Source organism: Bos taurus, chromosome 4 (genome assembly GCF_002263795.3).
Source record: "Bos taurus isolate L1 Dominette 01449 registration number 42190680 breed Hereford chromosome 4, ARS-UCD2.0, whole genome shotgun sequence".
NCBI classification, from domain to species: domain Eukaryota; kingdom Metazoa; phylum Chordata; class Mammalia; order Artiodactyla; family Bovidae; genus Bos; species Bos taurus.
In genome coordinates, this window is record NC_037331.1 from 41,769,629 (window position 1) to 41,796,984 (window position 27,356).

The 27,356-nt window shown below is 39.0% G+C and overlaps 1 protein-coding gene and 1 long non-coding RNA gene across 29 annotated transcripts in view; one reads left to right on the forward strand and one right to left on the reverse strand.

Annotated features, from left to right (window-relative positions):
* Positions 1-5,948: 5,948 nt before the first annotated feature.
* On the reverse strand, positions 5,949-26,754 carry LOC100296900 (uncharacterized). 17 transcript variants are annotated; one of them, XR_009494327.1, is made up of 6 exons: positions 24,317-25,170; positions 17,232-17,402; positions 9,141-9,194; positions 6,896-7,050; positions 6,214-6,288; positions 5,949-6,118 (listed from the first exon to the last, which is right to left on the reverse strand). It is a non-coding gene; the product is annotated as an uncharacterized lncRNA (long non-coding RNA). The 17 variants fall into 17 exon arrangements; XR_009494329.1 differs by lacking the exons at positions 17,232-17,402; positions 24,317-25,170 and adding an exon at positions 25,964-26,047; XR_009494328.1 differs by lacking the exon at positions 17,232-17,402 and having other exon boundaries at positions 24,317-25,168.
* Positions 25,835-27,356, forward strand: part of MAGI2 (membrane associated guanylate kinase, WW and PDZ domain containing 2) — a 1,467,480-nt gene continuing 1,465,958 nt past the window's right edge. For all 12 annotated transcript variants that reach the window (XM_059886037.1, XM_059886041.1, XM_059886040.1 and 9 more), the window contains exon 1: positions 25,835-26,135. In XM_059886037.1, the coding sequence (XP_059742020.1) occupies positions 25,835-26,135 (301 nt within the window). The remainder of the gene's footprint in view (positions 26,136-27,356) is intronic.

Consider the following 27,356-nt stretch of genomic DNA (forward strand, 5'->3'; position numbering starts at 1 on the left):
AGTGCCAAAGCCTGTATTAATCTACTGTCATTTAACCACATGGTAGTCTCAATAGCAGCTTCTGTGGCAGATGGTATAGTATAGTAGTTGTAAATGGGGCTGCTACATGAATATATATATATATATAGTTAATATATACACCTGTCAATAACCATTTCATTTTTTCAGGGTATTTATAGATGAATTGAATGGAAACACTCTGAGTACCATAACCCCTATATCCTCTAAGTCTTTGATAGCAATATTAATATCAGCAGTTCTTCCAATGATACATTATTACTTCTGATTTATAATTTTCTTCAGGATGGGAGTGTGATTTCTGGGGCTTCCACTTGGCTCTGGATGCCCTGATTACTCCTATTTATAGGCCATAATGAATAGATTGTGCTAGCTGTCAAGTAGTTCTCAGTTATGCACATGTGACCGAGGAGATAACCAAAGATTATATGGGCTTCCCTGGTGGCTCAGATGGTAAGGAATCTGCCTGCAATGCTGGAGACCTGGGTTCGATCCCTGGGTCGAGAAGATCCCCTGGAGAAGGGAATGGCTACCAATGCCAGTATTCCTGCCTGAAGAATTCCATGGACAGAGGAGCCTGGTGGGCTACAGTCCATAGGGTTACAAAGAGTCAGACACGACTGAACAACTAACACATATATTCAAACATACCTGGATACACTGAAATGAACTTGAGCCAAACTCCACCTGGCCTCCATAAGCTCCTATTTAATGAGAAAACCATGGTGGTGTTTCAGATCCCATGTCAGCTCAGATCTTACATCTAATAGTCCTAGAAATGGCTGGATTTTCTTCATTCCTCAATTACCATGGAAATGGTTCCAGGTCACTTTAAGAGAATAATCAAGGGAATGATTATTGTATAAATTTAATGTGGCATTATAGGTTTCTTTTTCAAGATCTTGAGCTTCAAGCAATTAGTTCTAGATTTGAGATCTGACTTAGACCTGGATATTGAGTGAGGAACAATTTCCCATTTTAGCAGCTGATGTCAACTTTCTGCTTCTCATTGTTTTCTTCTTTTTCTCCCTTTCTCACAGGCATCTACACATCTATCTCATGTCTAGTGCTTGCTTTGGAAGCACATATCCTATCTCATATCTAAGAATGCTGTGTTCTACTAGTTATCGCCACAGATCCTTAAAGGTCAAGAAAACTTGATGGCAAGTCTGGTAATTACATTTTCCTTACCTCTAATAATTGAATGCTATTCCCTGGCCTGATTCTCACTTTTATTAAAGAACTCGGTTCAATAGCAACAACCGACACTACCAACCATAGCTTGCAGAGTGCAACCACTACCATCCATGCTTCTTACAGATACTGGTGTCCACTCAGCAGTATATTCCTTATGGAATGTCTTCTGGGGCCACCCAGGGATCTTACTCAGGTTATGGATGCTCAGGTCTTAAATGGATTATCTATTCTAACACTCTCAACTCCCTGAGTCTTCTGACCCCTTTTGCAACACCATATAGAGAGAGCCAGATTTTTCATCATATTTGCTCTAGTCAATTTTTAATGCTACTAAAGAGAAGCCAGCCCACACAATCATTATTATTGTTGACCCTGTATTTTAAAACAGCATAACTATCACACCTTCCAGTGTCTTTCCTTTCATCTGCACTTTATTCCAAAGCAAAAATGGTGAAAGCCTTAGTTAACATGGTGCTATTGCCAATCAGAAATTTTCAGCCACCTCTCACTATTAGAACTGAAATTCTCATTGTTCTCATATAGGAAAGTAATTCAGCTCTAAAATCCCATAACTGTAGTCTACTTTCTAAGAATTTTCTTATTACCAGTGATCTTGCCTTGAGGTTTCCAGAAGACAAAGCCTAAGTCTGAGACATTTATATAACTACCTTTTAAGATAATGCATTCCCAGGGTATAGGAGTGAGGAAATAGTGATGGAAGGGGGAAAGCAGATACTGGCTACTGCTTAGTATGTAGTATGACTGCTTGCCCATCCATGTGGCACTGTCCTTCAAGAAGCTACAAAAATGAGAGGATATTAGGCCTTTTATCCAGCAAAGAAAAGGTAAAAAAATTTACTATTCTCTCTTTCCTCCCACTGACTAAAGTTATGCTCCATGGACAGTTAACTCCCTTGCACACATAACTTGTTCATGAAGGTGACCAAGAAGACTATTTCAGCTAAGACCTAAGCACCAACATAAAAGTCTGAGACAGGAGGCAAGAAGTACACGGCATGGGCATGAGACAAGGTATCGCCCGTTACTCCTACAAGAAGTTGGTTAGTGTCTATTCAAGAGAGCAGTTGGTTTGAAAAAGTGTCCAAATATCTGGAGATAGATGAAACCAAAAGATATGGCATAGTACTTACATATGCAAACATTTTTAATTTTTTAGTGTCTGGAAGGAGCACATGATTGAACTTATTTGTAATTAGTCTGATGCACTTTGCCTGTTGATATCTGATTTATCCTTACTGTAGTAACTGAATCCAGGTTAACTTATTGATTTGTGTAGTTGGTGCTATTTTACTGTCATACTGTGTTTAGTCATTTAAAATGCACACTATGCCTTGTTTGCTATTTTATTCAGTAGTAATTTTAAAAGAATGGAGCATTTAAAATTTTTCTGTTATTACTTTGTATTCTTTAATAAAGGTCATATTATAAAACTCTTTTAGCTTCAAATTTAACAAAGGAATGAAACTTTTGACCCATCTCTTACAGAAGACATGAAATTTAATATGCTTTTACTGACCCATCCCTAATTTATAGATCTTTGTTAATTTAATATGTGGTATAGACTATAGGATAGAGGTATAGATTATTATTGTTTAATTACTGTTTCCAACTACATATCTTATTTTTCAAATGACATTTATTTTATTGTGTCTTATTAACATGTAGAAATAAATTGGATTCACTCATAACAATGCTCACCATAAGAATACTTATCCAAAACATCTATTCATTTACAAGAATGCTCACCATAAGAACATTTCTACTTTCTACTTCTCAATTTTAATTTTCCCCCACCCCTGATAAATGTTTGGGCAAACTTTTCAGAGATGGTAGTGTTAGTGCTAGAATTTGTGAATACCTGAATATCAGAAAGTAAAATAATTCAGTCTGCTCCCAGCTCTATCACCTTGCAGAAAAGGAAAAAAGGAAAACAAATAAGCCTTATGAACATGTCTCAATTATCTTTTAGTATTTATGCTGCAAAGGTTTAATTTTAAAGTTTTCCTGGAATTTGTTTTCGGTTTCTTATATTTTTTTAATGGTTTCTAGGTAACCTAAATATTTTGGGACCTGGGTTTTAATACGAGTTTCTTTATCCTTAACACCGCCTGAAGTTATCAAGACATCTGTGTTGCTAAATATTTTGAAGTAGCCTGTGCTTCAGTTCTAGATATTTTTAAAATACATTATTCTGCTTATTATAGTAAAATCATTTCAAGAAGTGTTTTAGAGTAATTCTCCCTTTCTTATATGCTAAAGAATTTCTTTCAAAAGTCAATTTGTTTGCATCTGTTTACTTTATTTAGGGTAGGTGTTGTTTGTGTATTGTTCTATGTGCTCATCCTCAAAGATTGCTCAATCCTGTTTAATTGGTCTGATTTAGCCTATTAAATGGGAACAGTGAGTCCTATAGCTGCCTCTCACTGCCCACTTGAGTGCTGATACAAGCCTCCTTGTATTCTTAAAGAGAAAAGCAAATAGACATACATAGTTTTCAAAATAATTCTTAGCTTTTAGCAAACTTGTAGCAAGCTGGAATGTCACCCTATTGCTTGGTTCTCTGTCTTCTAGGATGAGAACTTATTCCTGGATTATTGGGACTGTGTTTGTTTATTTATTATTTCTTCTCTTTAAGTAGTATAAGGAAATGCCATTTTTCACAAGCATTGCTCACAAGCACTGTCCTTGTCTGCACTTACAACGCATGGCAAGTTTCCATGCACCATTCCCCACCCACCCAACCTCCCATTTTGCGTGCATGCTCAATCACTAAATCCTGTCTGACTTTTTATAACCCTTTGGACTGTAGCCTCCCAAGCTCCTCTGTCCATGGGATTTGCCAGGCAAGAATACTGGGGAGGACTACCATTTTCTCTTCTAGGAGATCATCCCAACCCAGAAATAGAACCTGAATCTCCTGAGTCTCCTACATTGGCAAATGGATTCTTTACCACTGAGTCACCTGGGAAGCCCAGCCTCTCTTTTTTACCTCAGCTTTATTGGGGTATAATTTAAAAATAAAAATTGTATGTATTTAAGTTATATAAATACATTGATGTTTTGATATCATATACATTGTAAAAATAACCAGAACCATCAAGCTAATTAACATATCTAGCCTCTCATATTCTCACCCTGCTTATTTAACTTATATGCAGAGTACATCATGTGAAATGCCAAGCTGGATCAATCACAAGCTGGAATCAAGATTGCCAGGAGAAATACCAACAACCTCAGATATGCAGATGATACCACTCTAATAGTAGGAAGTGGAGAGGAACTAAACAGTCTCTTGATAAGGATGAAAATAGCAGAGTGGCTTTAAACTTAACATTAAAAAAACTAAGACCATGGCAACCAGTCCCATCACTTCATGGCAAATAGATGAGTAAAAGTGCAAACAGTGACATATTTATTTTCTTGGGCTCCAAAATCACTGTGGACAGCGACTGCAGCCATGTAAAGATGCTTGCTCCTTGGAAGGAAAGCTATGACAAACCTAGACAGAGTATTCAAAAGCAGAAGCATCACTTTGCAACAAAAGTCCATATAGTCAAAGCTATGGATTTTTCAGTGGTCATGTACAGATGTGAGAATTGGACCATAAAGAAGTCTGAGTGTTGAAGAATTGATGCTTTCGAATCATGGTGCTAGAGAAGACTCTTGAGAGTCCCTTACACCATAAGGAGATCAAACGAGTCAATCCTAAAGGAAATCAACCCTGAATATTCACTGGGAGGACGGATGCTGAAGCTGAAGCTCTAATAATTTAGCCACTGAACAGCAGACTTATTGGAAAAGACACTGATGCTAGGAAAGATTGAAGGCAAAAGGAGAAGGGGGTGACATAGGATGAAGATGGTTAGATGGCATCCTCAACTCAGTGGAATGAATTTGACATAGTAAAGGAGATAGTAAAGGACAAGGAATCCTGGCATGTTGAAGTCCATGGGGTCACAAAGAATCAGGCACAGCTTTTCAACTGAACAACAAGAAAAAATCCTCTCATATACTTACTATGTTTTAAATTCCAATTTTGTGTGTGTGTGTGATGAGATCATTTATAAAATATACTTCTAGAAAATTCCACCCAGGTTCCTTCCTCCTTCCTCTCTGCCCACCAACTTTCCCAATATAACCCCACCCCAGTACCATTAAATTCATATTGTTTCTCTGGGAACTCCAGGTTGGTGAATGTGTGGAGGTGCAGGTAGAATGGTATGCTCAGAGAGGGGATGGAAGCTCTGTACCCTTTCCCCATCTCTTGCCTTAAGCATCTTTTTCATGGTAACCTAGTAATTTAACTAGTTTACTGAGTGCTGTGGATTGCTCTTGCAAATTAATAAAATCCAAGGAATTTACAATTTATAGCCTCTTGGTAGAAGTACAGGTGATGATCTGTCTGCCCCACCCACACACCCACACAATCATACGCACACTGAGAAAGTAACAGGGTTCATTGTCATTATTCACAAAATTATTTGAATGGTCAAATGTATTTAATAGTTTGATAACTAAAAGATTGTGAAAGATCAATTTCAAAATCACATTGAATTTTTAAAAATCTACTTTTTCCTGAGATTTAATTGTGTAATGTATCTTTGGGTCCCTCAGATTAATCCTTTAAAATGGACATTATTACTCATTTTAATGGACATTATCTGAATTGTGATGTATTCTGTTGCATGAGAAAAGAAGACCATTTCTGTAGCTTAACTTTGTAATAGCATTTTATTTTTCCTCACATATCAACAAGTATTAGTGATGGGAATTTGGCCCCTTCTATCATTTTTTTCCATCACGCACACAGGGAAGTTCTTATCTTCATGCTTGTCCAAACATGGAGGTAAGGTGGCTGCTCCCTCTTTAGCTGTGCTGTAGACTGGAAAGGAAGGGACAAAAAGAATGTCTGTATTAGAAAAACAAAAATATTCCCAGAAATCTCTAGTAGAAAGATATTTATACCTCATCACCTACACTTTTGGTACATTGCCACAGTTGGATGCAATAGATTCTTAAAAGGTGAACATTTCATCTGGGAACATTGCCAACCTGAACAAAAGTAAGAAGAAAGTGAGGATAGCCCTTAAGTGGGAAACTAACATTGTCTAAAAGTCATTGAATTCAGAGTGTTGTATAATCACAACAGTATTTTTAAGCAGCATAAATTTTTAGAGTAATACTAAATTTCAATAACTATTCACTTTTGCTATATTTGATGGTTTTAATGAAATAATATAAAGTAATGTTTTTTATACTTTACTGTCTACATTATACTAATGAGAATAAGGTCATTATAGGCTATAATAGTTTTTGCATACTGGAATATTCTTTTTTTTATATACTTTACTTAAATGGTGGCTTCAGGGTCCATGTTATAAATAGTATCAAACTCCTATGGACAATATCTAAAATCTAAATAATAACATCTAAATCCAAATCCAAATTCTAAGGATTTTTCTGAGTTAATTACCAATATGTTTCATATAACAATTTTAATGCCTACATACTGGTAGCAGAATATGAAGTCCTAAATGGATTCTTAAAGCTAAATGCTGAACATTTAAACTGTTTGTATTGTGTGGGGTTTTTTTTTTGGCCTTAATATCTAAAATTCAATATTTGATAATTATGACTTTTAAAGTGTTAAAATTGTTACCTCTTAAGGAACATTTTTCTACACTTATAAAAATGTTTCTTAATTATATCTTCTCTCCCACTAAATGTAAATCTTATACTTGCTGCATTCTTCTTTAGTATCTTTAATGTTGATAATCAAGATGGACAGACTTTTCAGTGGCATTTAGGCGGTGGCTGGAGGAGAAGACAGTCAAGATAGGATATTTGTCCTAATATTCTGTCTAAGTAATACTCAGAACTGAACATAGTACATTTTTCTAAATGCAAATCTAATACTAATTCATATCTAATGTAATACATATTACAGATTTACATCGCATTTCAAGTCTTCTGTGAATTCATTTAGAATTAATTCTGTCTCATCTTACACATTTTATTGAATATATCTTTTCAAATCTAATCTTGATCCTTTAATTTGGGATGATTTGTGTTTTATAAACAGTCACATCCAGGTATGATATAGAGTGTCAGATATATCACATGACATGTGAGGTTCAGATAAAATACCATTTCTCCAATTATAAAGGAAAACATGTATAATCTTACATATGAAGACTTTATACTTATTTGCTTATAGTGAAAGCTATAAAGCATACAGGAAGAAAGAATATATAAAAATACAATTGAGAGAATAACCAAACAAGAATTTTTAAAATATGAGATAATTAAGTAATTTTGTTTTCTCTCAAAATGTTCCTGGAAGTATGCTCTATAACGTAATTCTTCTCCTCCCCTGGATAAAATTTTGGTTGGTTTCCCCACAGCTCTCTTAACTAAAAAAAATAAAAATCCACCTGATACTTTAATCATTTTCAGCTTAGAGACTGGTAAGTACAGCTAGAGTAATAATAAAGATTCCAAACTTCATTCAAAATTAAAGCTTCTGCACTCACCTAATCAGCCATGCAACAGAAGACAGCCCTGTAGTATACAGTATACAGTATGACTTGGATAGATACTCCTTTATTTTCTCAACTTGTCTTCTTCCCCTTCTCAAATGCTAATTAGCACTGTTTCTGACCAAACTGGATTTTTGGATGGTGGAGAGAGGAGATGTGAGTGCACAGTATGCTGTACTTTGGTGAGCTGCCATCATGGATTGCTCTCTGGTTTGCTCTCTGGTTTGGCAGGTGTCACGGCTGACTCTTGGTCTTTCTCCCTTGCAGGGTGTTTCATTTCCTTGTAGGGAGGGTTCTTCAGACCATGTATTCCTCTCTGCGTTCAAGTAGGCATCTCTCAACTGCATTTCACTGTGATTTACGTTATCAGCAGGCCATCTTTTCACAGACTCTCTCTGTTGGGATCCTAGGGTCTTTTGGCATCCTTTTTTGGATAAAATCCATTTACGATGACTATGGGCCAGCTTTTAGCCACATATGTTTGGTTCAAACCTTCTCTATGTCCTTTGTTAATTTTCAATTATATTTTAAGTTATTTTTCAAAAACAAGCTCTCTGTGATATTGTCATGATTGATATTTTTCAGATGTATACATATATGTTTTAATTAACAGCACTGAAATTAAGTTCAAAGCATAACTGAGTCACAGTTATTTTTGCAATCAGGAATACAGAATATTAAAAAAAAGATTATGTGTGGTGAACTCACTTAGTGATTATTAAAAACAATGGGGATGGCTAAGATAGGAAAATATCCTTCTTTTACAGACAAAAAAAGAATCAGTTTAATAAAACTGTCATTGGCCAGGTGTAGTGTGATTTGTGTGATGTACTTCATGTGAAGGTTTATGTGATGCATGGGGTTGAGAGTAAACATATGTGGGTTTGAGTCTTATTTCTATAATGCATTTAATTACAAGTTACAAGAAGCTGATCAAGGTTAATAAAGCAGGTAGTCTAAGTTTCTTCCTCTATAAAATAGGTATAATAATAGTTCTAGCAATTATATTGTTTGGTAAACATATGGTATATACCATGCAGTAACTTCTTAACAATAGTTAATTCTGTCTTCCAACATTTTTGGTTTTTAAAAAAAATTACAGCTGTAGTTTCTTCAGGTATTTATTTTATCTTTTATGATTTCCGAAGTCAAAAATAACATGTGCATTATATGAACATACACATATACATGTACACATATTTTTACAGGTTTTCAGGTCATTAGTAAATTACTATAATGCAATAGCAAATGTTTATTAAAATGAGAATCTTTGTCTCATTATACTATACAAAACAAACTTTAAACTATCAGATTATACTTAATTTTTCTAGAAAAGCAAATAAATACGTAATGGTAAGCTGTTACCTTTAACAATTTAATCTTTGGAATCAGTAATTAAGTAGAGAAGTCTGGTTTTCACTGTAATAGGAGAAACAGGCTATTAAAGAAAAGTCTTCCATGACAGGCTGGGAGAAAACTCTGTAAGAATCTGGATACACAGTCCATGATTTTATAATGTAAATTGTGATTATTTAGATGCTTATAACTTTTCATCATCTTCTTTAACGAGTTATTCCTATTGGTAGCCAAATAATCATCAAGCTATTGCTAAGTGGGATGGTTACTACTGCATCTATAGCTACTGTGGTTATCCAAAGAGAGGACACTACTATTGTTTCCATATAGATAGTGCCATTACTTCCTTGTTTGTTTATACCCCTCATAAATATACATTCATTACAAGATTCTGAATGTAACAAATGCTCAATATCTTTTCTCCATGTTGTTAAAACATGTTGGGAAGTATTAGGACAAGCTTTGGTATTGTTTTATTATTGATATTATAATATTACTGATACTATTTTTCTATTCCAACACAGATCCAGAACAACACTGCAAGAGTATACCATATAAAATCTAGATCACAGTTCTAGATAATGTTTCCCACCAACAACTAAGATTCTAAGATGTGTGGTGTTTCACTATTAATGAAATCTATTTGGGTGTACTTTGTTCAAGATCAATATTACTACTTTCTAAGCCCATTCCCTTGGATTGCAAAGAACAAACCAGTCAATCCTAAAGGAAATCAATCCTGAATATTCATTGGAGGGACTGATGCTGAGGCTGCAGCTCCAATACTTTGGCCACCTGAAGCTCCAATACTTTGGCTCAATAGAAAAGACCCCGATGCTGGGAAAGATTGAAAGCAGGAGGAGAAGGAGACAATAGAGTACGAGATGGTTGGATGGCATCACTGACTCAATGGACATGAGTTTGAGCGAACTCCGGGAGATGGTGAAGGAAAGGGAAGCCTGGTATGCTGCAGTCCATGGGGCCACAAAGAGTTGGACACGATTGAGCTACTGAACAACAATGAAGCCCATCCTACATAGATTACAAATATTTTCCCTTCAAAAATGTTACTATTTTGTTCATAGTAAAATGGCAATTTGAGTTATCTTTTCTTGTATATTTAACATATTTCACATATATATATATTTGAAATATTTCTATATACAATTCCTAGGTCTCTCTACTGAAAGAGCTTAGAAAAAATGCTCTACCAGTAGCAATAAATAAGACAAATCTCATATCTTGGTTTCTAAATATCATTTTCCACTAAAAACATACCAGAGTTAATTGTGGGGAAAGGAAGATTTCTGAGCTGGGGAAGAAGACAAGATAAATTTGGAACACTTTGTTATATTAGCAAACAGGGAAACATTCAAATTATCTGGGGGACACATCAAAAGGATAAGGGCTCCATCTTAAAGGAACTCCAACAGGTCATATCTGAAAGTATTTGAGCTATTAGTCTTCTAATCCATTAGATTAAATAAGAATCTAAGAGTTTATATTGACACAAACTTTAAAAACAATTAAATAAAGGCACTGATATTAAAGGCTTAGACTTCTATTCATTAGCTTAGTTCATTCAGTAAATGTGTATCAGGAGACTGTACCACAACTTCAAGAAGAACCTGCAGGTGAAAAATCTCTCCATGACTATGGATAAAGCATAGAACAAATGCCAACTACTTAGACACTATTTCCTTAAGATAGTGGGCAAGTACCAATATACTGGAAACTTTGGGGGGAAAAAAGTTCCAAATATGTACTTCTAATTCTGCATGGTTATTTTAATGCCATTTTTCTGTCATCTCTTAAAGTAGAATGCCCCTAAAGTATGTCATCTCTTAAAGTAGTTGTTCCCTGACAAAGGTCTGTATTCTCCTTCCCCTCTTATTACATCTGTTATAATTTCCCCATAGCAGCTCCTCATCCAGCTATTCCACTTCTACCAGCCTCTTAGGAATTGAAAAAGTCCTCACTTTACAAATTAAGAACAGTGAGTTCTTGTTAAAAAAAAATGTAATGAGTGTCTCAAACATAACTCTATCACCCTAACTTCAAAAGAGGAACAGACTACATAAAATATACTATTAAATCATGATTTTCATCAAGGAGTACCTGGTTCTTAATGCTAACATATTTAAAAGGCTGAAAATCTACTAAAGTATGCTAAATGGAAAAATTAAAAATGTTTCAAAAAGTACTCAATCTTTTCATAATATTTCCATGAGCATAGTTTGCTTTAAATATGAAGGATAACATTTAACATTTTACTGTTTTGAAATGACATAATGATATAAGTTCTAGTAGTTATAGAATATAGCTATAGTGTAGACTAGTTATGGTTATTAACTAAAATAAATATGTTCTGAAGAAACTGTTCTGAAGGTAAATGTTACATTAGTTAAATCACAACAAAAAGACATTCCATTCATTCACTCACTGAACAATGGTTTGTATAATCTACTATATACTACTAGTACTATGTACTATGTAGTACTACTACTATGATGGATCATAGGTCCCAAGGAATGAAAAATGTCTCTATCATAAAGACACTAACTAGTGATAAAATGAGACACACACATTAGTTAATTGCAAAGCAGTGACTCAAGTGCATAAGTTAATGGTAGCACGAAAACTGAGCAATTCTTTGCACAGTGGGCAGGAGAGTTAGAGACTGCCTCAAAGAGGGAATGCTTGCAGTAACTTTTAAGAGATGAGTTACCAGTTTATTAGGTAATAACAAATGAATGAGAAGCTATTAAAAGAAACAGCTATTAAAGTCACAGAGGAATAGACTAGCCTGGAACATGGTGAGAAGAGGTGAGAGAAGAATTAAACCCAAAGCATAAAAGGCCTTAGAGACTAACCTAAGTGGTAGCATAATGGAAGGTATAAAATAATGACAGTAGAAATTACTTAGTCTCTGACCTGTCCAGTCCCTTGCCAACTCAGTACCTAGTACGCTTTTACCCTGTCTGAAAAATCCTTCCCCCAGATTTTTACACAACTGTATGTTCATTCAACTCTTGGCTTAAAAGTCACCTGTCAATACCACAAACTGAAATGAATTCGTGCCATCCTACCATACCCACTTATTAGTCTTCTTTCTCCATTGTTTTTAAATCAATAGAGAATAGAAACACAGAGTAAATATAAAGTTTATAACTTTATGTAACATACTCATATCCCCTTCATTTCTCTTTATTCTTGTAAATTAGACTGAAAAAATTGTAGAAATTGCTAAGCAACGTTTGGTGTAGTACAGACGAGGGATTTGTGAGTTAGCAATCTTCCCTTTATTCTGTAGTGAGTATATTTTGTTCACTAGTAGCCAATTGAGTATGACTAAAGCAGAAGAAACCTTTTCAGAGATAGATACATTTTATTATCTCAAAAGGATAAATCGGTAATGCAAAATTATCAGGCAAAATGACAAAAACATAGTGAAGCATTTTGGAGAGAGCAGAAAAAATGTTTCTAGCCCTTTATATCATACCTCATATGCAAATGTCCTATCCTCGAGGAGACCTACTTTTGTCTCCAGAGAAAATGGTTAGGAAGTAAATCTCCATTAGTACTGGGAAAACTTAGATTTTTAAAATTTAGCATCCTGCTCAATTGGGAGCTTTAGGGAATGTTTATACATAAACTGACATCCTTTAAAGTAGTCTGGGGGCTTAAACAGAAAAAAAATGTAGTATGTTTGTTCTTGTGGTCTGTAAAATATTTGAGTGAATCCTTGAACTACTGCAGACCCATAATCAAACAGACCAAGTGCATAGGACCCCTTACTTCTTCAACTGTGATTTAGAAAAACTCCAAAACACCTATTGTTACTAAATTAAGGCAATAGTTCCTTTATTGCCATATAGTGGAAAATAGAAAATTTTAAATATAGCCTAAAGTAGAAAGCATAACTGCATTACATTAAAAATATGTTCTCAAAATTTCGTAATTTTATTAAAGTGGCAAATTATTTAATTAAGACTCAAAACTAGGCGGAGTAGAAGGACATGTGCTCATCTTCTGCGAAAAAACCAAAATCACAATTAGCTGCTGAACAACCAGCAGAATATTGGATCCCACCAAAGAAAGATACCCCACATAGAAGGGCAAAGGAGAAGCTCCAACAAGACGGTAGGAGGGGTGCAATCCTGTTTAAAATCAGATCTCATACCCACCAGAGATGCTCGGAGGGTGCAAACAAAACCTCGTGTGCACCAGAACCCAGGGAAAGTCTCCACAAGAGACTGAGTGAGACCTCCTTTGAGTGTTTGAATGTCTCCTGCCGAGGCATGGGTCAGCACTGGCCTGCCATGGGAACAGGGGTTCTGGCTGCAGCAGACCTGGGAGGCGCAGAGTGTGGCCTAAGTCCTCTTGGAGGAGGTAGCCATTAGCTCCACCATAGAGCCGCTGAGCAGACGACCCACAAACTGGAGAAAAATTATACCAAAGAAATTCTCGCACTATTGCAAAAGCCCCCAACAGATTTCCCAACCTGTGGATCTGCAAAGGGACTGAGAACCCCCAGGGAATTTTACTTTGGAGGCTAGTGGGATTTGATTACAGAACTTCCACAGGATTGGGAAAACAGATTCTTGAAGAGAATAAACAAAACCTTGTGTGCACCAGGACCCAGGAGAAAGGACCAGTGACCCCACAAGAGACAGTTAGATTTGCCTGTGAGTGTCCAGGAGTCTCCAGCAGAGGTGCGGGTCGACAGTGGCCTGCCGTGGGGTCAGGGACACTGATTACAACAATCTTGGGGGCGGCGGCAGCATGCTAGTTTAAGTCTTTGTGAAGGAGGTTGCCATTACTGCCATTACCCTACCACAGTTTGGCCTTAGGCCCCACCCTTCAGCAGAAAACTGGATTAAAGATTTACTGAGCATGGCCTTGTCCACAGAGCAAGACCCAGTTTTCCCCACAGCCAGTCCCTCCTATCAGGAAGCTTCCATAAGCCTCTTATCCTTATCTATCAGAGGGCAGACAGAATGAAAACCATTTAAATCTAGAAGTGAAGTGAAGTGAAGTCGCTCAGTCATGTCCGACTCTTTGCGACCCCATGGACTGTAGCCTACCAGGTTTCACCGTCCGTGGGATTTTCCAGGCAAGAGTACTGGAGTGGATTGCCATTTCCTTCTCTAGGAGATCTTCCCGACCCAGGGATTGAACCCAGGTCTCCCGCATTGTAGGCAGATGCTTCACCATCTGAGCCAGACCATATATAATTCATAACTGACCAATATTATAACCAATATTAACTGGATATAAAATATTAGTAGTTGTCCTTAAATAACATGGGCTAAAATTTATCACACTTTAATGTAAAATTTTGAATGCTATCCTATATTTTATTCAGAGGTCATTTTTATTTATATCGTGTACTGTAATTTAAATATATTAAACATATTAAATTTGCATTGTAAATTTACAGTATACAATTGTAGTAGTGGGTCCTCAAGTTTTGAACACCTTAGGGTCAGTGAATTATTCAAGAAATTATTTAAAAGATATTTTGAAAAAGGATCAGGAAAAAGGATTAAGAGTGATCCTAAAAAATTAATATGAAGCAACAATGGGAGGAGTTGGTCAGAAGAGTATATAAAATAGTAAGAGTGCTCATGAGAAGGCCAATTATGTATAGTCCTGATTAAGTCAGATATGGAGAATGTGTTAAAACAGCATTTGCAAACTGAAGCATTACTTGAAGATATTAAACAGAATGATGGAAGCCTGGTCTTTGAGTATTCATTGCTGATCTATGAAAAGTAGCAATGGCATTAGTGCTTACTGATTAAGCTAATATGAATCTAGAGTGAAAAGCCATGCTTTATAAAGAAAAATGCACCTTATTTGATTTGCCTTGCTCTTCATCAATCTGTGCTAGCTTCATGTTTGACATTTTTCTCTTGACCTCCTAATGTATGCGGTCTATAGTTTGTGGAGTTGATCTTTTCTTTTTTGAAAAATCATGATAGCTTTGCTTTTCACCCATCTTTCACTAATTCCCAGAATGTCCACTTTTCTTCAGAGATTGCAGAAAACAGCCTGCTATATCTCCTGATTTTTTTATTGCCCTAGGACCTAACTGAAAGAAGTTGGAAGATTAAAATACTCTAAAGCAAATAAATGATTTCCAATTACTTTTGATTCATCTTAAACTAAAATTTTCTCTTAATGAAACTTACTTTTTTTTTCACATTTAAAAAGTATTCTCTTTGAGAGATATAATGGGAGATAAATCTCTCAAAACTTTAACATCTTCCCAGATGGCAAACATCTTATTGTCTTGATTTTTAAAATACATTCTTAAATTCTAGGCTAACTTTACTAGTGTCAGTTGACTCTGTGTTTAATAGATGTTTTCATAGTCATATTGTAGTTAGGTATCTCCTTTTTTCCTATAATGTATATTCCTTCACTCCAGTGACTGTGAGGAATATGAACATGTCATGTTCTCAAGTTATAGACTATAAGTGAGGCTAAGATATGCCTAAAAATTTATAATACAAGAGAAAGAAATGTGATGAAAAGCATCAGGTAGCATTTCATAGGAGTTCAGTACATAAGATTACTTTCAGCTGATTATATATAAATAAATAAAAACTTTTATAAGAGGTTTATTTAAGCTGGACTTTTAAAGAATCCCCTAACCAAGTAAATGGTTGGGCATCAATGAATCTGTAGATTAGATGAAATGATATGTACATATATGGAATATATATGTACATGTGATGGGGGAGAAGGGTGGGATAAGATCACAAGTATTCATCATATTCTGAAAGACATTTTGGACACTCAGTATGGTTAAAAGCAAACTACACCATACAGAATACTGTCTGGTGAGGTTTGCAAAATTATTAAAATTAGTATGATTACAATTACATTTGCTTTGCCTCCAAATGTTCATCTGCATTTTAGCTTCTCAATAATCTGTCTGAGGAAGCATGATGCACCTCTCTTTGAATTTTTGAAGTATGTTTTTCCAAAGCCTAGAAAACACATCTGACTGTTCCTTATTATTTCAAGATAGAATATGTTCACTTTATTTCCATAACTTTCTTTATACCTACAAGATTTTCCACTAGTGACAAAAATTAAGCCCATGATATTATTGTGCCTTTTTTGCTTTTATTACTTCATTGAAATGGAAACTATTGTCACTCTACAGCAATAACAAAATGATTAAAAAAAATAGTAACAGAGAGGCTTAGAATATGGGTAGTAGTGCATGCATACTAAGGCGCTTCAGTCATATCCAACTCTTTGTGACCCTATGAATTGTAGCCTGCTCCTCTGTCCAGGGGATTCTCCAGGCAAGAATACTGGAGTGGACTGCCATGCCTGCCTCTGGGGATCTTTCCCAACTCCAAGGATTGAATGCTTGTCAGGTATCCCCTGCAATGGCATCGGGTTCTTTGCCACTAGCGCTACCTGGAAAGCCCATGGGCAGTAGACATCATGTTAAAAATGCATGCAGCATATTTTAAATTTTTTAAAACTTATGATGGGAATTGATTAGAAAGTGAAGGCTTATACTAAGGAGATACATAGAGAAAATAATAAATTAAGATGTGTGTTTGGAAAACAGGAAGAATAATAATGGGAAAAACAGAAGCACTTATAAATGTAAGAGATAAATAGTATTTTATAAATAAGTGTTTTCTATAAGGATAGAGTGCATCAAAAAATGGTAAGATGATGTTAAAAGATTTAGAATCACAAAGTAGAAAGTGGCAGCAATCGAACTACTCACTTAAAAAAGGAGGGCATCAAATATAACAACTTGATGGCATGAAATCCAAGTACCTTAATTTTTGAACTGTTTAAAAAAATCTAGTAAGGAAGGCCTGAAAGTATAAAAGGTATAAGAATATCTTTTTGAGCTTAGTAGGAAGTAAATTGATCATAAAAGATTGACAGGCACCATGTAAGTAAAAAAGCAAAACAATAAAAAAGAAACATAAATTCAGATATTGACATTCAAGAAGTATGCTTGCATAGGAAGGAATACATTTCTAAATCCAGTATTATTCTGTCATATATTGTGCATATGTTAAATAAGGTAACAAAAGCATCAAAAGTTCTTACCTTATTATTTACATAAAATACTGCAATGACTTTAAAGTCACAGAACAAATTATTTCCATGCCTTCTTTTCTTGAGCTGGTCAAATTTCACTCCATGCATTCTGAACTTTGTAGTTAAGATGGAGCAATGATTTAAACAATCTTGCAGTTCTCTTTCCTCACTTTGTGTAACCTGCATGGTCCATGAATTTCACATAAAGAGGTGCTTTACAAAGACCAAAGTCATTTCATTCAGAACTTTCTAGCAGCTAAAATGATCTAATACTCATATATTTAAGTAGTCAAATTTTGCCTGTCCCCAGATCTTTCACACAGGGCCAGGTGTCTGGTTGATAGTCCTGACTGAAACTAATTTCCTGAGATCTGGAGATATTGGACCATATATTCGCTCCCAGTACTAATATATGCTGGACCATATATTCCCAGTACTAAGACCAAAACTAAAAATAGTAAGAAGGTTCTATGAAACATATAAGCATAAGCTTATAACATATAAGCATAACCAATGGCATTAATTCTAGACTAAAATGAAACAATTCTGCCCTTTTATGAAAAATTGATGGGACTCTAAATGTTACAATCGTCAAAACATTTGAGGTTTTCAGGTAGAGAGAATTAGCACTATAATGTGATTTGACAAGATGGCAAATAAAAAATAAGCAGTTCCATACATATTTGGAGAAGTCTAGGGCTCTAAACCTTCCCCTCACTAACTTCCTGAGGTCTGATTTCTCAACATTAGATCCTCACCTTAGAACACAGTCTTCTTCAAAGATCATTCCTCTCCTCTCTGCTTAGTAAAAAATATTACAAATCTGAGTTCAGTGTTTTCCTCTTCTCATGTTTTGCACTCTGCTAAATTAAGCCAAAGCTTCAAGGTTTCAAATTATCCCCCTCACATCTATCTCTATAGACCAAACTCTGTGGGAGTTGGCCTATAATCCAGTCACTGAACATAAGTTGTGCATATGTATGGAGTCACTGGACTGGGCCCAGAAAACACAGAAAATCCTCCTGAAACATCATTTAGGCAAAGTTTGAGGGAAAAGTCATATTTCACATAGGTATAAATATGATCCTACCACAGAGTATAACCTAAGTAAGATCCATATGGACTTTTAAATGAAAACTGGAGACTTCAAATAAGATTACTTTTGGTTGTGGATGGGTGAGCATATCATTATTGTGTTATTCAGATAGAACATTCTAAGAAGCTCTGCACTATGCCAAATAAATCTTCCTTATAAACATGGACTTCTATTTTTGTATGAATATTGTAACAGGGAGTGAAAAAGGTTTAATAATAGGAATGGCTATGGACAAACTATGTAGCAGGTCAAGAGGTCAAACTTATCCTCCACCACCACCACCACCAGTATTACTTTTCAGACCCTGTTCCAAGCTCTTGAAGAATCTGGCTTCTTTTCTTAACCTCAGCCTCAGGGCTAAGTATATTCTGTCATTTCTTCATCAGTATATGCTCTTTCACATTCCATTTTCTTAAGATGTTAATATGAACGTAAAGAGGTAATTTTTTAACACTAAACATTAAAATTCACATTACGGCAGTGGTTAGATAATGAATTTTATACACTATCACTTTGGATGTATTCATCATTAGCTGGAGTTCTACTGAATGTTTATTTACATTGTGCCAGAGAATGTGCAAAATGATGAGTGGAAAGACGAACTAAAAATAAAAGTCCACCTATTCTTGCTGTGGATGACAGACTTGAAAATAAGTGAGTTAGAAGTTATGTTTCCACAAAGGAAACATGAGGCATAAAGAAGAGTTTGAGTTGTGTTAGTAGGAAAAAAAAAGAAGTCAGAAAAGGCTTCTCAGAGAAAAGGGCCTTAGAGGTATGTCTTAGAGGGTGAGCAAGTACAAGCCCCATAAATAGAGAGAGAGGGTTATATCTCAGGCAAAGTATCAGGAAACAGCATAGGAGTCAAGGAAACAGAAGTTCACGATGGATGAAACAAAGGGTTGTAAGGGGAAGGGGAGACCTAGACCCGACCCTTTAGTAGGACACCCAGGTCAGCTGCCTCTGGCCCCTAGTACTGTGGAGGACAGACACAAGGCAATGTACCTCACTGCCCTGATGAAAATATTACTGAAATTCTATTTTAAAATGTCTGTTTTTAATGATATTCCAAGGGACCTAGAACAGTGCTATATAGGGCTTTCTTTTGTTGGTGTTTGTTTTGGAGGATCCAAATTAGCGGGGTGTCCCGGGTTCCAATTCCAGAAGGATATGGCAAGACACGATTGCAGAGTTAGGAAGCAACAGAGGAGGAACAAGCTGAAATAAGGAGTTTATCTTGACTGTGTATTTAATGGGCAGCATTAGTGAATTTTAAGCAGAGGAAAAAGGAAGTTTCAGAAAGTTCTCTCAGCTAATGCAATCAGAGGTTTTCAAGGTAAAGGCAGGGAGAGGAAACTAATCACCATAATACAGGGTAGTTATGTTGATCCCTGAACTAAGTTAGAAACAGTGAGGATATGAATATGTAGTATACTACTGCAGTAGACAGATTGATGGCCCCCTAAAAGATATCTAGATTCTGCTCCCTAAAACCTGTGAATATGTTACATTATATGGCAAAGGGAGAGGAGGTTTACAGGTGAACTAAGGCTTATAATCAGCTGACTTCAAACTAGGGAGATTATCTTGGGTTACCTGGGTGCCTGGTATAATCAAAAGAGTGCTGAAATGTATTTGGTTGGCCAAAAATTTCCTTAGCTTTTTCTAGATGTTATGGAAAAACTCGAATGAACTTTTTGGACAATCCAATAGAAGAAGAGTCAGTAAGCAGAAGAGTCAATGTCATAGTGATAGGATATAAGTAGGACTTAACAGATTGTTGTTGGCACTGAAGTTAGAGGAAGGGGGCCACATACCAAGGAGGTCAGACACCCTGCAGGAGTGGGAAAATGCAAGGAATAGGATTCTCTAGAGATCCAGAAGAAACAGCCCCTCCAATATCTTAATTTTAACCCCATGAGAACCATTTTGGACTTCTGACCTCCACATCTATAGATAATAAATCTGTATTGTTTTGAATCCACCAATTCTGTGGAAATTTGTTACAGAACCAACAGGAAAAATACAAATACCCAACTCAGCCTTGGCATGAAGAAAACCCCTGACTGAAAATGACATTGAACATTTACAGTTTCTTCTAAAATGTAGTCATATCTTCGTCAGAGCTCTGGTCAGGCAGAGCTGTATAAAGGTCTCACCCTTTATAAAGGTTTTCCTAAGTGAGATATACCATACTGTCTTACTGTCAATGGTTCTTTATCTTTTCTTCTCATACACTTAAAGATCTCTTAATACATAAATATAATTTTTATATCTGTTGATCAATCAATTGTTGAACTTTGTGTCCACCTCTGTCCAGACAGTCAAATTTTAAAATACTCAGTATTTCGGACTTTAAATGTAATAAAGCATTGGAAGTAGGAGTTTTAGAGTTACACAGACATGGATCATTCACAAATTCACCCCTTATTGGTAGTGAGACTTTTGGCAATTTAAAATACTAGAGACTCAGTTTCCCCATCTTAAAAAAGGAATTGCAATCTTAGGCCAGGATCCCCAGAAACACGCTCTGAGACAAGGATTGTAGGCAAGTGTTTCATTAAGAAAACACTTTCAGGAAAAACACATAAATCAGAGAGTAAGCAAGATAGGCAAGTGATTTCAGGCAAAATCCTAGCATCAGCATGATCCTGCAGGGAAGCCATGGGGTGTAAATTACACTTCAGATTTTCTTATTATTAGAGACTTTTTTACTGTGTAGGGAAGACCTTGGCAAGCGGTGTCCTAGGAGGGAAGTGAACTCCCAAGTGGTTCTCTCTGGCTCTCTGTGCCTGAAGGCAAAATGAGTCTAGTAGCTTTAGGGAAGTCTTCCAAAGTCTCAGGGGCTGACTCTGAGAAGTAAAAGAACATAGAAGTTGGGGTAAGGCAGATCCAATCAAAGGGATTCTAAAGAATCAGGACTAGGTCTGCTGCAAGCATCCATCTCATAGAACTATTTTAAGGTTTGAAAACACTCATGCTTTTTTTTCTTTAACTTTTAAGATTCCTAAACTATTTTTTCTTTTGGAATAGCATGAAGCATCTACTGCTATGTTCTGTACATAGAGTGCTCAGCAACAAATAATTATTTCTTGACAGAGGCATTCATCCCAGAAAGGGTAAAGGAGACAAAGGAGAAATAAACCAAATCTGAAGGATATCAGAACAGAAAGTAACCAAATTAGCCTGAATCTACATTTCAAAATGGTCATAATTTCATTCATATTTTTAAGAGACCTGAAAACCTGAGCAACTTAAAGACTCAGCTGGTTGCTTTCATCTCTGAAAAGCTAGGCAAAGCAAACCAATCAACAAACAATATATGTATTTGATGATAAATCTTACATGAAATGCTGTCCCTTCTACAACCAGGAAACAATGTACCAATCTCCCAGAATGCATGTAATTAAATTTTTTTTTCTTAAAATATCTCCTTCTTTGCTATTCTGTTTCTATACTGAGAACTAAAACCTTTAATTGTGATAGTATGTTACAGTTTTAAAGAACATTCACATTTAAGTGCATTTAAAGAGGAGAAGGCCACTGCAACCCACTCCAGTACCCTTGCCTGGAAAATCCCATGGATGGAGGAGCCTGATAGGCTGCAGTCCATGGGGTCGGGAAGAGTGGATATGACTGAGCGACTTCACTTTCACTTTCATGCATTGGAGAAGGCAATGGCAACCCACTCCAGTGTTCTTGCCTGGAGAATCCCAGGGACTGCGGAGCCTGGTGGGCTGCCATCTATGGGGTTGCACAAAGTCGGACACAACTGAAGTGACTTAGCAGCAGACAGCATCCAATTTTACATGATGGTCATACAACCCTGTCACATATTTTCACCCCCTTTTTACAAATGAGGGAACATGCTCTGACAGGGTAAGTGACCTAGTTAAGGTTGCACAGCTAATGGCAAGACCCCAACTTCTAATTTTCAAGAAAGTGTATTACTTAGAGGTCTACATGATTTTACACCTTGTATCAGTCAAGGTCCAGTCAGGAGACAGAAATCACACCAAAATTAGAATATGGAAAATTTAATATGAAGAATTATTAACTACTAATTCTTCTTTTAAGAGAGAAGAAGCTATCGTTAAAGAATAAAGGAATAGTGGATTAAGGGAGCAGCCACTACCTCCAGAGTTGTGGGAGAGTACTCATGGATGAATAGCTTAGAAGAAGCATCCCCATCTTTTCTCTCTATCCTACAAAGCTTGAGAGATAGTCCTCATCAGAGATAATGTGGCTGTGGCCCATTTGATATTCAAGCAATTGGTTGAGGTGCCACAAACTGGGCTGGTGAGAAAACCAGCTAGGGGACCAGTGAAACGTCCTAGGAAGCCATCAACTGGGTTGCTGGTGAGGCTTGCTAGGAAGCCACACACTAGGGATTGGGCCCAAATTACTGGGGGGCGTGCAATACTGGTTTTTAGGACACTGCTAGCCAGAAAGCCACTCACTGACCACCACACCACAGGAGCAAGAAGAAAAGCACTGGAAACAAGAAAAGAGACCCTTTTATAAACAGTGTTCCTCCAGCATCTTCTATTGACAAGTGCTAACACTGAACCAACTGAAAACAAATGTTTACAGGTTACAGCTCTAATATCACAATTCAGGGCAAAGAAGATGAATTAGGAGCTGTGAAACACTAAATTAGCTGGCACACACCTCAGTGACTCTCTTGGGTCCTCAGTAGTAAAATGCTTTTATATCAAATTCCTACTCCATTTGTTTTCTTTTTCCCGAAATGCCTCTACAATAAAATGCAGATCCAACCTCTAGGACATTATATACTGACTACTGGTATGATATTTAGTAACTTCACAGGAAGAGTGTACAACACAGTGACTGAGACCATGTCTTGAGTCAAAACACTTGAGTCGGAATATTAGCTTCACCACTGACTAAATCTGCAGCCTTGCAAAAATTAATCTCTGTATGCCTCAGTTTCCCTATCTATTAAAGGGGATAATAATAGTACAGACTTTATTAAGATGCCAGAAGAAATAAATTAATATATGTAAAGCCTGTAGAACAACTCGTGATAAATGTTAAAAATAAATGACAAAAGAACTTCATAAGTGTTAGTATTAGCCATACATGTTTGTTAGTAAATGGACCATTTACAAGCTAATATGCATGGGTAATACTAACATTTACAATGTTTGTGTTTAAAAATTCATCCTGTATTCTGTTTTCATTATCAATTTCCATTTAGTATTGGGTCCAATAACGCTAAAACCCAACTTTGTTGGATGAAACTGGTACAAAATGCCTTGCTCACACCTGGACATTATGAGCACTGTCCTGGCACTGTCCGTGGCTCACTAAATAATCATCAATCAAACCCAACTTATCCAGGACTCCTTTTCTCAAGTGAAAAAAAAAAAAAAAGACACGGTTAAATCATCTCTTTAAAGATTTATTGGGTTCTGACTGCTTTTGATCCCCCATATCCCCAAACAATGAGTTACACTAGAGAAGCAAAAAGGAGGAAATTATCATTTTGAGTGCCTACTCATCTATGTCAGGCAAGCACTTTGCATACATTGCCTGGTTTCATCTTTATCACAGTTCTGTCACATTAATACTTTCAATCCTATTTAACAAATAAGGAAACTAAGGCACGGAAAGGTCAACAATTTACTCAAGATCACACTCTTGCTAAGTAGCAGAGCCTGAATTCAAACCTGGTCTTTCTGTTTGGGTCGACTAAGCATTTTTAACTGTTCCGCTTGCCTCCCACACTGTCTTCTCAGACAGCTAGAATCCTACCCGCTCAATGCTTTTCATGCTTTGCTGTAAAGAGACGAGTGGGTGTGCAACTTTCTTTCTTTTCTTTTCTTTTTTTTTTAAGTATCATTTGAAAGTAAAGCAAATGGAACTCATTTACCAGTTACAGGAATTTTAAAAACACTCCTAACATCTCACACAAAACTAGCCTTTGAGTAAAAATTAGCGGCCCTCCTGCATCCTGGCGCCCCGGACGTCACCTCACCTCACGGCTGCAAACTTGCTGAAGGTAAAGAAGCCTGGTGGCGGACCAGCGAGCTGAGTTTCAGCCCCGGTTCTGTCGCTCTGGTCGCCCTCCGAACCTTCTTCTCCTTCAGTGTAGCAGGAGGTGGTCTCCTCAGGGCAGCTTAGGGTTTCCCCTCGTCCCAGCCTGGCTCTGAGGGCGCGCGCGACGAGGGCGTGCCCTGTGGTCTCGCCGCAGATCCCGCGTGAAACTGCCCAGTTCTCTGAGGAGGCTGCTCACCGCCGCTGCCCCGACCCCACTGCTTCCCGCTTCTTCCAACTTGGAAAAGTGAAGCCCCTGCCCCGCGGTGCCTGGAACGCCTTTCACCAGACAACCCTCCGCTAAGTTCCCTTCTGCACCCGAGGTACGGGCGCTGACAGGAAAACCAGCCTGCAGTTCTAACTTTACTCTCCTCTGAGAGGAATTCTGAGAACTCTGAGACGGGTCTTACTGAAACGTGGGAGACAAAACCTGTCTAATTAGTGAACTCCGACGCCTCCACCTGGCTCGCAGCGCCCAGGCCTCCTGGGCGAGGGCACGGCACAGCTCTGCCGTTTCTCATGCCGGGATCCGACGCCCGGAGGCTCGCGGCGCCACCAGCCACAGCGTCCGGCACTGAGTCAGGGCATCCTCACAGCGCAGCAGCCTAGCGCTGCGTTCGGCCGCCGGGAGGCTGAAGAAAGGTCCGAGCTGGGCTCGTAGCCCTTCCTGCCGGCCTCCCCACTCCGGGCCTCGGCTCCCCTCCTCTCCCGCTCCCGCCTCCTCTCGTAGGCTGCCAGGCGGACCCAGCCTGCCTCTCTCTCAGCCTTCACTACCGGGTCAAGCTGCGGAGGGGGGTGGGGGTGGGGGTGGGGGTGGGGGGGTGAGCGGAGACAGCAGTAAGCGGCTCCCCACCCGGCGCGCGCGCGCCCCTCCTCCCCTCTCTAGTCCGCTCCCTCCTCATCGGTGCTAAGCCTCCTCCCCTGCTGCCAGTACAGTATAACTCGGACGCGCGCGCTAGCGCGCGAGCGCGCGCGGACCCTGCCACTGCCACTGCAGCTACCATGGATATCAGCTAACAACACACACTCAGGCGCGCGCGCGCTCCCACTCGCACCACGCAGGAGTGGCCCCCGGCATCCCTACTCTCCTTCCCCACCCCCACTCCACCCGCTCACCAGCTCGGCTACTGCTCGCTCAGGCTGTCGCTGCCGCCGCCGCCGCCGCCACCACCACCACAGCTCTCCTCTGCTGCGGGGCCACAGCCTTGAGTGTCATTCAAGGGACAGCACAACCTCACCCAAGCTCTCCTACCTCTGCCCAGCCGTCCCTGTCATCCTCCCCCTTCCTCGACCACACTCCATCCAAAGAAGAGGGAAAGCACCGAACAGAGAGGGGAGGAAGGCAAAGTCTGCTCTTCTCACCTCTTGGCCCCCTGGCTCCTCCAGCCTCATTCTCTCAGCACCAACTCCCTTACCCCAAAGGAATCCCTCAGGAGCTGAGGCGACTCACCCCACTGCCATGTCCAAAAGCTTGAAAAAGAAAAGCCACTGGACTAGCAAAGTCCATGAGAGTGTCATTGGCAGGAACCCAGAGGGTCAGCTGGGTTTTGAACTGAAGGGGGGCGCCGAGAATGGACAGTTCCCCTACCTGGGAGAGGTGAAGCCAGGCAAGGTGGCCTATGAGAGCGGAAGCAAGTTGGTGTCAGAGGAACTGCTGTTGGAAGTGAACGAGACCCCCGTGGCGGGGCTCACCATCAGGGACGTGCTGGCCGTGATCAAACACTGCAAGGACCCCCTCCGGCTCAAGTGTGTCAAGCAAGGTAAGCGCAGCGGCTGGTTCGGTGCTTTACCAGGAGGCTGGACCGCTCCAGGCGCCGGGGCATCATGGAAGGGTGGGCTCGCGTGTGGAAGGGGGTGTGTTGCGCGACAGTGGGGTGAGGTCGAGCGAGAACCGGCAGAGCAAGTGAGCTTTGCCGGGGCTCAGAATGGGGGGCTCAGTGGGAGGGAGGGGCGGGTTGCGGTGCAGCGTGCAACTTTGTTTGCGCAGTTACCCCCTCCCGTTTGGTAGGTGTTCGGCCTTGTCTGACCTCGGCGGTGCCGACGAGCTCCCGGGGCAATTGAATGTGCGTCAGCTGCATGGCCCGCAATGGATGAAGAGCTTTTAGGGAAGGAAAGAAGGCAGAAACGAAGAAGGGGGCAGGAAAGAGAGGAAGGAGCAACTTGAGGGTGCAGCGGCATCACCAGCAGGGCGGGGAGGAGTAGAGGGTGACGGGGCAAACGGAGACCGGCGCCCTCCGTTTCGGTAGCTGTACTGAAGACACCTTGAGGATCCCTGAGCCACTAATTAACAAAGAAGGGAAGGGACAGTTTGCTTCGGGCGCTTTGACGGGTCTGCCTTAACTTTTCCCCTGCCTCGCTCCTCTGTCCCCCTCCCCCGCCCATGGTCGTGTCATGTGGGCACCGCGCGTCACGTGCGCACTGACTAACTCGGGAGCTCACCCCGAGCCGGCCCGCGGGAGGCGGCTTGCGAGGCAGGCGCGGCGCTAGCTGCGGGTTCTAGAGTTGGAGGTCGGAGGAGAGACGTGGTTACCGGAATGTTCTTTACTATGGGGTTGTCTTCACGAGTGGAAGTTCTCTGTGGTCGGACTCCCCTCTGGCTTCGGATTTGGGCAGAGGGGGGCGGGGGGCGTGTTTCTAAGGAGGAACTGGGTGAAAAAGCCTTCTGGTTTCGACTGAGGATCCGGTCAGCTCCAACCTGGGTTTAGATGAGCCTCCGCTGAAGGCTGTGATGGGATCTTGCAGAATTCTCGCAACTGTCTTTGCCTGAAGGAAAATGCTGGTCCTGAAGTAGGGAAGAGAGATAAAAGTTTCTTGGAAAGAGGACAACTTTAGCTGGAATAAAATAGTGTATCTTCATTTTCCACAAGGGATTGCATACATTTTGTAGCTCACATTCACAGTCCTGTGTGACATGTATGTATATGTGTCACAAATCGAAAGATTGGTTGTTGGTGACACATTGTTCGGATTCAAAGATGGAA